At 37.4% G+C, this 11,160-nt stretch overlaps 1 protein-coding gene across 1 annotated transcript; it reads right to left on the bottom strand.

The window, feature by feature from the left end:
* Positions 1 to 5,606: 5,606 nt before the first annotated feature.
* pdcb (phosducin b) lies at positions 5,607 to 9,226 on the bottom strand. The gene is made up of 4 exons (XM_063890897.1): positions 9,051 to 9,226; positions 7,761 to 7,822; positions 6,921 to 7,069; positions 5,607 to 6,687 (listed from the first exon to the last, which is right to left on the bottom strand). The coding sequence occupies exons 2-4, from the start codon at positions 7,804 to 7,806 to the stop codon at positions 6,172 to 6,174; spliced, it is 711 nt and encodes a 236-aa protein (XP_063746967.1). The 5' UTR covers positions 7,807 to 7,822; positions 9,051 to 9,226; the 3' UTR covers positions 5,607 to 6,171.
* Positions 9,227 to 11,160: the final 1,934 nt, after the last annotated feature.

Below are 11,160 nucleotides of genomic sequence, written 5' to 3'. Positions count from 1 at the left end.
AGCGCGAGCAGCCGCAGTTGGCTATTTAATTTTGACGTCTTCTCATTCTTCTTCTTCGTGCTTTTCGGTTTAATAGCTGTGGGCATTACTGCCACCTACTGTGTTGGAGAATGCACCACAATTATCTAACCCCTTATAAATAAAATAATAATATATCACTTAACATTTAATTATTTTGATCAGCTTTATTCTTTCAAATATTGTAATAGAGTCTCAGCTATTCCACTCTATGCTCCCTGATTTCTCTTTCCCTTTTCTCTGTTCTCTAGTTCTGTTTGGCAGTGGGAAATGACATGCTCCACTGTTTTTTTGCCTATACATTACACCCTCCCTCAGGATACTCTCATCCTAATTGCACCGTTTAGCTTTCATCACTGGGCCCACTTCTCGCTGTAATGCATTTTCATCCTTTGTTTCCAGTATCCCAAATGTGTGGCCACTCCTAATGACATTTCTTCCAATTATTATATATATCTCAGATTTAGGCCTACTTAGTGTAATGTCCATGTCAAAAGCAACAATTGAATATAATGGAAGATTATTTGTCTTGTTTAATGACCTCTTATGCTGAACGCACTCTTAGTCAAATATGGTCACCAGATGGCACCAACGCTCTTTATGTGCAGGCCTGCATTTGCCAGTATCAATCAGTATGTGCCTGTGTGTGTGCACGTGTCACAGAGGGAGGATGTAATCCAGTATATTCCCTTTGGAGAACTTGTGCACTTCTGGAAAGTCCATCGATGACCAAGAAGTTTGACCTCTAACAGATAAAAAACAAAAACAATATAATACAAACAGCCCAGAGCAAAACATATAAACCAGAGCATTGCTATTAAATGACATGCTTAAACCATTCCTGAAATATAATCAAAAAGGTCAAGATGGTGATGTTGATGAGGAAGATTTTAGAAATCACACAGGGGAAGTATAGTTGCCATTGAAAAACAGAGCTCATGTGCTTGGGATATTTAATAACACAAAGAAGAGTTCACATTCTACTCTCACAAACACAAAACATGGAGGGTGTTCTTTTTAAATATATATATAAAAATGTTACATCAGAGAATTTTTTTTTTTAAAGAGGTATTTAAAGAGTGAATGTTTACATTTCATCAAATATGTTTTTCCTTTTTTTTTATGCGTACGGCTACATTACATTTGTCATGTAATTTATTAACTGTGTCTCTGGTGACTTATGTCTGTATTGGGTATAGAGCTCCACAGGGATGACGTAGTTTTTAGGCTGACCCGGAAGTAAGCTGCGCATGGGTTCCTTTGACAAAAAAACCCAATGCAATTTCTCCATAGGCTTCTGGAATATTGTAAAAAATAAGATCTGTGGAAAACGAACCTGTTTGATAAATGCACGTTTTGTTCAGCCGGATAATCTCCACATGTCTTCTCTACTTTTAGAATTTTCGAAGCATAAATATAATCGCCAGGAGCAAAATGCTAACCTTATGCTATAAACGAACTACAGCAGGGCCGCAGGACTTCAATGTCACGCCAATTTAAGATCGTTTCAACTGAATTTCGTGCGCTTGCATATTTTAACAAATCTTTTCCTTTTAGCCACACAGAATTTAACTAGAAGTATTTCAAGCAGAACAGTGGAAAACAAACTTAACGGGGGTGTTCGGTGTAATGACGTACAACGTCCTCGACAACTTCTGTAGGCCTAGTCCTATTCAGCCACTTGTTAACAACCACCGTTTTTCAGACAAAATCACCAGTGGGGTCACTGCTGATGTATTTAATGTCGTAGAACCAGACGTGATCCTTCTCTTAAATTTGTGTCAACCACAGGCCTTATTTTGAGCTATTTTCCAAAATCATATGGAGAAATCGCATTGACTCTAAGACGAGGGAACCGGAAGTTGTACAATGCTAACTTACTTCCGGGTTGTATGACTCGTTCCTGGGGCACTCTATTGAGTCTCTGTCTGGACCGGTTTTGACAAATACCTCAGTGGTTTATTGATTCATAACCACTTCTAAGGAACAAAATACTGATGGCACGAACACATGAAATGTCAAAGCAAAGGTTTGCTCCAGGCAGAATAACTATTTTTATTACACTTAACTGTCACGCCCAGATACCGAGATGTACAGTAACCTATAGCAACATCGCTTTGCAAACTCCTTAATCTGAGTTAATCATGCTGGTGGTTGTCAGCACTTGTCATGAGAGGGAAACCCAGCAGTATGGACACAGGCACCCTGCAATCTATGTGTAGTTACGGTGTGAATCGTGCTGACAAGTTTCTCAAACATTGACAAACAAATGCAGTGACCTCTTGTACTACTTTGAAACACAAATGTATGTGAAGTGAAATGTGTTATGAATTCCACTGATTTTGTGATTTGTAACTTCTTCCGAATCCTTCCCCCATCCCTTCATTAACCCATTTAACTATTTCATTCATTCAAACAATTTGTAAAGCCTAGCGTGAGAAACAGCGGAAGGACCAGCCCAAAGGTGGACTGTGGTGTGTAATTAATTTTCTGAGACAGTTAGAGCTGTGTTTCTCATCCTCAAAGCCTTGATTCTTAACCCCTCTATCCTTCCTCATGTTATTTTTAACTGCTTGCTCACTACACATTTATTGAAAGAATAACATGATAGTGTTCTGTGTTGATGTGTAGTGGTTGCATTGTATCAACTAGTTTCACTCAAGTAGATGTTTGTTTCTTTTAAATACATCCAAGTTGAATCTCATCAGGAGTAAATGAGTCATTTAAATCATCACTTTACAATTTAAAATAATGAGTCACAAGGAACTTTAAAATATCTAAACAAAGTGATTTAAAATAGGTTTACGTTTAGGGTGACAGCAGTGAGCTGTTTTTGGTTATGTCCTCTCGCACGCATCCGTTGTCCAAATGTGGTCATAGGGGCCAAACACGGCATAAACAAGGTCTCCGCTGCCATGTCATTTCATCCTTCAGTAAAATTGTGTTTTATTTGGGTGAACTAGAGCGCAGCAGCCTGGCTTTCCAAGAGTCCAAACACAAAAATCACAAAAGTTGTCTAATTAGCGGACCAGTGTAAACAAAGGGGGAATCAAAACGTCAGAATGGGGGCGGATCATGTGGTCATTTGTGCGGTAAACATTTAGGTAAACATTAGTTTGAGGGGAGAGATGAGTCAATTCATGCTCTTTGGCCTGTTCCAAGAAGCAATCCACATGGTAGCTATTGCATAAACCTCGAAAACCCTAAAACCTGGATATTGCCAGTTCTGAATTTAGATTTTTAGAACTACCCAGATTACTCGGTGAACCTGCATTGTAAAAGAAGCCAATGCAAATGTATGTTCTTCAAAATGTTGAGGCAAAGTACGCCTACTCACATCTTAATGGTTTATTGTTTATTCCGAGTTTACATATGAGTAATCTTGTTTTGAAGTGAATCTTCTCTCATCCCTTGGCTGGACTCTCAGTGGTTTTTGTTGCACTCACTAATTCTTAATCCCTCTTGGAAGATTGCCAATCATACAGTACTGTACAACTCTGTGAGATGAATCTTGTGGGCCAATTGAGGCACACAAAGTAGTTTTGGCTACTTGGCTGCAACTCTTGCATGCAGTTAGGTCAGCAGCACCGTGTCTAGCTGACATGTTTGGGCACCTCAGGAAAATCTCTCTTTCCTAAGGGAGGTATCCAAAAGGTTTTGATCAATTTTAGGCACGCTACAGTAAGAACATTAGGTGTTAGAAGCTAGAGGCTATGCTTGCTGTGCCAGATGCGTGGCTGTGGAAAAACAGACAGGTATATCGTCAGAGAAATATGTGTTAGCCTTTCACAATTAAAGCTCTTCCATTTTGAGTAATTAGAAAATCAAGAGCTTCTTTGCAGGCAATATGTTAAGAGATCATTAGAATGTACTTACAGAAAACCACATAAAAGTAGACAGTTAAGAATTAGCTTTGAGGTGTTTTGCAAAGGTATAAAGCTGGCACACGCTTATTATTATAACATTTCAAATTATGCAATTTAGCAGGAGGACTGAGCTAACTTTTACCCTGTTTTGTATTTGAACGAAAACAGATAAATAATATTAATAAACATAGACCTCTATTTATATAGTTTTTTTTTTACAAAGTTTTAATATAACACTTTTCCAAGTCTTCTGATCACTCAAAGTGCTTTTACACCACCTGCCAACAATCAAACACTGATGGCAATACCAGGTGCCAAAAACATCATCCAATCAAATGTTCATTCGTACATGCACTCACGCATCTGGGGTGTAAGTTTCTCGCCAAACAACACTTCAACATGCAGACTGGATTGAACCGCATGTCTTCTGATTGGTGGATAACCCACTCTATCTGATCCTGACACACTGCCGCCCCAAATTGGTATACCACTACTAGTAAAGGTACGACCTTAATCCTCTAAAAGGATTAGCCTGATTAACTCAGCATAGATCTCTGCCCTACGCAGCAAATGACACTCTTTGATGGAAGCGTCACATGTTGCCACCTGATATAAAGAATATGTTAAGCATAGTAAAAATGACACTGAATCGATGTAAGTAAAGTTAAATCAGTAGATAAGGATTTAACTGTATAATGTAATGTAACTAACAGAAGACTTGCAAAAGTGAAAAACAATAACAACGCATCTTCAAAAGATCATGACAATGTTCATCAAGTTTTAAAATAACAAAGTTGAACTGACTAAATGGATAAAATAGTAACTTACACATACCTTTATAAGAATGTGTACTGGTCTACCTTTATTACAGAAATCTGTGTCCTACAGTACCAGTGAATGTGTTTATGTAGCACGGTGTTTGGCAGATTCAGTACAGACATGAACAAATTTAATTTAATTCTTAACGTATCAGAGTGTTGGCAAGCCTTTACTTCAAAATCAAATCCGGCTTTATGTTTTGGTTATGACATACCTTCAGCCTGTTGGGGTCATAGTGGAGTCAAGTCTATGCTACAACAATAATTGATGAGATTATTTAACATGTGACAGCCTGCTTTAACAGGAGTGGAGTCTGCTGCAGTGGTATGTACCCCTGCATGCATTTTGCAGGTTTCTTCGCTTGTGGCCTCTGTTTTTGAATACACTGCAGTTGTATGATTTTTGTTAAATGTTTTAATTTTTCCATAGTAAAGATATTAAATAAGTATTATGTTGTACAATCCTCTTGGGAAGTGAAATACTCCAAAAGGATGCATACCAAGCCCCTTAAAGACAGAGGGTTTATGTAATGACCCCCTCCTAGAACATTTAGATGATGGAGCCCTATTCTGGGTAGTTTAGTTTGTTTATTCATTGCAAAAAAAAGTTTTAAAATGACACTTCCTACGTCTTGCAGTCACAATGAAGTCGCCAGTATCATACATCAAAAATGTGCAATGCAAAACTTTATAATTTTATGCAATTTTGTTATTGTTTTTATTCTTGACAACACATACATTGGACTATGTTTCAAATATTTCGGAACACAGTTTAGTAAAGTACCCAAATCCATAGCAAAATCAAATATGACAAAGATGATAATTGACAAGTGCCAAGTCATATTTCACATGTATATAATACAGTAATACAGTAAGATACAATCATGTGCAAACTCTTCACTGATGATGGTCAATCAGAGGCTTATAAATGTTTATTCCAGAAACAAAATACACCTGGAAGACATGTTAACACACATGTATTGTATATTATATGTTCACATTCAGAGTGCCTTTGCCTCATAAAAATCCCTGTCCTATTTAGCCCTGCAAAGCTCTTTTTTAAAACTTGGCAAAATACCACAAGTATACATTTTTAAATATTGTGTCACATCTGAAGATGTCACTTTGTACAAATCCTGGATATACAAATTACTTGTGTAAAGATCAAACAAAAAAAAACTGCTAAAAAAAATATTTAAATTAATACATTTGTACATGTAAATACAGCATGCATAATTGTCTATAGTTACAAAATGATTGAGAGCACCCGTATCTGGGACATCAGGGTTCTTTCACCAACTGGATTTTACATTATTTAGCGAACAATCCTCAAACAATACTGATCTAATGAAGATGTTGTGTTCTTTCTATAGAAGGATAATTTGTCTTATGTCATACATTGTCTTTCGTTGCTCTCCATCCAACCCTCCAAGAACCTTCCTTTCTTCTTCAGCAGCCAGACTCTGTGTTTATTCTACATCATTTTCTTCTTCATCTTCCATACCAGCCAGCTCTTTTTCTGGCAGCAGGCCATAGCTGTTGAGGAAAGCCTCCACATCAGTGGCAAAGAACTCCTCGGTGAGGTGCTGTGTGCAGGCCAGGAAGTTCCCTAGTAGGTCTCCAGCCTTGTACACCAGCAGTGTAGGCAAAACCTCATCTGAGAAACGCTCGGCTGCACCAGAGGAGACAGCATCAATCCTGCAGAACTTTACACTGGGGTATTCAAGGGCCAGGCAGTCAAGGCAGTTGTTGAGCTCCTCACAGCCTTTGACTCCAACCTTATAGATGTGGACCACCACCACTGTGCTGTAATGCTCCTTCTCAATGACTTCTAGAAAGGCCTCTCCACTGTCCAGCTCATGTACACCTTCAAACCGGGGCCCAAAGCTGAGTTTATCATGCATCTCCTGCATGCACCGTTTCCTGTATTTCTTTAGACATCCCTCATCCTCCTCCTTAAGCAGCTCATACTCTTGGACACTCATCTAAAAAATGAAAAACAATAGTTAAAAATAATATTGGCTACATTCCTTATCACAGTTACATGTATTATATTATATTATTTTGGTGGGTGTTTTCTAATTAAATGCTGTCAAGAATATTTCTGTCATACATCTAACCTAAAGCTACACTGGAGATCCATTCACATAATTGTAGTTGTACAAAAATGCTAATCATAATTTTAAAAGTCTGCCTTCTGTCGTTTGTGCGGTTGTACCTTGCGGTTAAGGCCTGATCTGCCGTCTTCTTTTGGCTTGCCTGGTGATGACATTTGTCTCAGCAGTTCCTTTTTTGCAGGCGGCAAGTTCTCCTGGTCCATACTTTCCAACTTAAACCTCCTCCAGTCATTTATGACTCCTTTAGGACCTTTGGAGAAGACACATCAAATGTGGTTGTTAGATATGAAAGTGTCTATAGCATCTTTTAAATTACTTCTTAAAACATACTTATTTCTGAATGAATTTTCCAAAAATTAATGTCACTAATTATGTAGTTTAGCAGTCAATATATTGGCTAATGAAGACTTTTTTTCGAAGCACACACAATTTAATCAGAAGGAAATTGATTTGTTAAATAAAAAATAATCTACTGTACTCTCAAGGCCCACATGATTCATAGTATGTGGGATTTCGCCTGGATAATTGGTTAATTCATCTGAAAAATGACTTTGTGCAGCTACAGTTTGAGTCATGAGTCATTGTCGGGTATGGTGCTTCAATTTTGGGATTAGACCGTCATCTCTGATGTAGTGCTCTATTGCTCCACTGTTGCATCACAAAAAGAAGATTAGACCTGTGGTTAAACTGCGAAAGCTGGTCTGTAGTCTGCTTCCTATTAGGTGTTTAGAGTCAGTTGCTCTGTGGTCATTGCAACCGTCTGTCTGTAAAGTTGTTTCCTGTGAAGGCTTCATAAGGATCAATTCATGAAATTTTAGTTTTTGCAAAGATAAATAGTTTGGCAAGACCCATTCCCCCGGAATACACTTAAGCACACAGAGAGGTCACAAAGTTAGAAAAATATCTACAGGCTTATGTTTGAAAACACTGCTTCCACTCACCTGTTTGGGTTGTGGACTCTTCCATGTCAAGCAGTCTGTCAGACATTTTTCTGGTGAGCTAGCTGTAAGATAAAAACTTGAAAATCAGACTAAAGGACGTAATTCATATGATGTGGTTGGTTTATACATGATGGGGGCTTTGGATGAATAATTGTTTTCATTTCATAAAGGTTTAATAGCCTGCATCAATAATTGTTCTTCATAAGGCTATTGTTTTTCTACTGATTTAAGTTATTTGCAATGTGACAAAGTGAGTGCCATGATATTTAATTTAATTAATGCAGTCTAAGAGGATTACTGAGCTGCAACAGATCTGTCTCTTGCTTGCCTTAAGCCCTTAGGGACACTGTTTGAAGTTGGAAAACATTGAATTGGCAATAAAAAAAAACCTGGACCTCCAACAAAATAAAATCCATGATGACAACAACAACAACAACAACAACAACAACAACAACAACAACAACAATGTAATACTTTAATTTAAACAATATGTTTGTGTGTATATAACACATTAGGAGAATTTGTTTCGACATCACAGAATTGTTTTTATTTGTGTAAATAAATACAAAATTGGATCCTATTATAAGAGAAATAATATTGGGATCCTTATAAGTATGTTAGACTTTTTATGATTTTTAATTTGCAATATCTGCAAAAAATTAAAACCACAGTCACTCTGGGTCCTACACTGCTTGGTAATGATGTTAATTTCAGCATTTGGAACTGTTGTCTGTGACGTACGCAGAGCCAATACCTAATCGGATGGAATGACCGGTCCACAGTTCCCATTAGACTCATTCTCCCTGCGTGCAGTCACAGTGCTGATCTGACCAGGTGAACTTTGTGGCCAGCTTTACAACCCCCAAATCCGGTGTAATCGTTTTGCAGTGATTGGCCTGAAAAAATTAAGTCCCATATAATGGTTTTCCTATTAATGTGTGTGAGCAAGAGTTGCACACTAAACTCTTGGATAACACAGACCCATGACTATTCAGTAGCGAAGAAAGAATCGTCTGTTCTCATTCTGTGCAAAAGTATTTCATTTTAAATGAAAAAAAAAATAAACGAATGTAACAAAAACCTTTTTACTAATACAATACAAACTCAAGAAGACCCCTAAAAAAATCTCAAATCAATCTATTTCAATTTCATGTTTGTAAAAATATATAGCCCGCATAACTGATGTACTATTTCATCCAGTCAAATATCTACACATTTCAAAATTTAGTTTTAGATTAATCCACTTCACTATCTTTCAGAAATAAGAGGTGTTAATAGAGCTTTTCTTACCTTCAACAGTCACAGTGAAGTCCTCCCGTCAGTAGCTAACCTTGCACTGGTCCTCACTCGATCACTTCACTGAGATATCTCTTAGTATTGTGTTATTGTGTTCATGCGTGTGTCTTATCCAGCCAATGAGCTTGGTCTAATGAAGATTTCAAAGAAGTCCCTATAGACCCAACAGAAATAGAGCATAGATCCTAAGAGGATTTGACTTCAGGAATTAGAAGCCTCCACTTGATAAAGGCCCGACTTCACACAATGAAGAGAGAGAGGAAGAGAGAGAACTGAACACTTTTTTTCCAAACTTTGAAAGTTCCCTTTTTTGGGAAGATAATCTTATAAATCACTTGATTAGGCAGCTGGTAGCCCTGTATACTACTCTATTCAAGAGCAGTACAGAAGAGCTGTTGTGTTGCAATTCACAATTATAAACAGATCATTAAGAGTTAATTCAAACAATATATCCCTGAGATGAACTCTCAAATAAAGGGTTCTTGTCTAGAATGAAAGTTCTTCTAGGCACAGAGATCCACATGAAAATGACCACATGATACACACACACACACACACACACACACACACACACACACACACACACACACACACACACACACACACACACACACACACACACACACACACACACACACACAAAACACTGCTAGCTATGGGTGGGGGAAATCTTGTGATGTTTTATCATGTGCTTCTTGATTAGTGTCAACACAGAGAGTGTGTGTAGTGTCTCCTCTTTAATTATCCTTTTAAACTTCCTCACTTCCGCCAACATTTCTACAAAGACAGATAAGACATAGAAAAGAGCATCTGTGCATCTTGTTGGTTGTGGTTAAATGAAAAGTAGCGCAAATAACAAGAGCAAAAATAATGTTTAATGATTGGGGAAGTTTGTAGCACGACAACATTTTAATTCTAATCACCAAAATGTGTTTCAAGTATAAAGTTACATTTTTTTTTTTTAAATTGCCATTTATATTTAATTTAATGTTCCATTCCTTACACAGTCATTGTAAATAATATCCTGCTTTATAATGTGTTAACTGAAAATGACCCTTCCACAGTGTTTCATTTGTCAGATAGCTTACAGATTATTACCTTCACGATCATCTGTATATTTTCTACCCTGTATTGGCGATTAATTTCTATTTCTATTTTGAGATGTTTATATTTTAGAATTGTTTATTTCTACTTTTTATTTACTATCTACTTCATTTTCTAATTCTGTGCAATGACTTGTTTTTTGATGCCGCAACGAAAACACTTCCCTATTTGGAATCAATAAACTACATCTTATATTATGTTATTGTTTCACACTTCAACTTTGTGCAGGCACCTCAATACTTGGCAGTTGTTTGGACAGCAGCTGAAATACATTCAGGCTGGGTATGTGGTGATTCAAGAGACAATCAGTTTCACTCACGTCATTAATTGATCTCTTAGAGCGAGATAAGCCTAAACTAAACCGGCGGGACAAGTTTGCTTCTATTCAAGCTCTCAAGGAGACTAAATGAAATTCCCCCCAACCCCTGTTTTATTGTGTTCATGGAGGATTTCTCAGGCTGAAAGTATAACTTTATACTCGGCTGTGATATTTTAGTTCACCTTGGGATAAAATATATTATTTTTATACATTTAGCCTTTGTGTTTCCACAAGCTGCAGCGTGAAAGGAAATACGTTCACTCCTAATAATTTGTCTTTCCCAACGTGCCTCATTGTAAGATTACCCGTAGCTGTGTGATGAAGCACTGAAGTTCAAATAGGGACCTTAAATGTTCTCCAAAGCCATGCAATATTTTTTTGGACAACTAATGTAACCTTGTTGGACTTCTGTCCTTCGTCTTTGTGGCTGTGTCCTGTATTTATTGGCTTAAAGGATTACTAGACCTTTTATGGGAGCACACAGAGTATGACGTCTGGTTGAGTTTCACTATTCTAAATCACCCAGTAAGCATGGGTTCTTTAAAATGGAACTCAGCAGATTATTTTGTGCCTTCTGTGCTATAAATGTCCCTCAGCAAGAGCTTTGAGTCCAATATTAGCCTCTCCATGTCACTGAACTCACATGATAAAAGTTCAATCAACAAATAACTGATGCATTTG

Source organism: Eleginops maclovinus, chromosome 9 (assembly GCF_036324505.1).
Source record: "Eleginops maclovinus isolate JMC-PN-2008 ecotype Puerto Natales chromosome 9, JC_Emac_rtc_rv5, whole genome shotgun sequence".
Lineage (NCBI taxonomy): Eukaryota > Metazoa > Chordata > Actinopteri > Perciformes > Eleginopidae > Eleginops > Eleginops maclovinus.
This window is presented reverse-complemented; position numbering and strand designations above follow the sequence as displayed.

Excerpts from the sequence above, each read along its gene's own strand:
- pdcb (XM_063890897.1), bottom strand. The coding sequence starts at position 7,806 with ATGTCTGACAGACTGCTTGACATGGAAGAGTCCACAACCCAAACAG. Across the intron at positions 7,070-7,760 it reads AGAGTCCACAACCCAAACAG|GTCCTAAAGGAGTCATAAAT; the intron begins GTGAGTGGAAGC and ends TCTTCTCCAAAG. Across the intron at positions 6,688-6,920 it reads GATCAGGCCTTAACCGCAAG|ATGAGTGTCCAAGAGTATGA; the intron begins GTACAACCGCAC and ends TTCATTTTTTAG.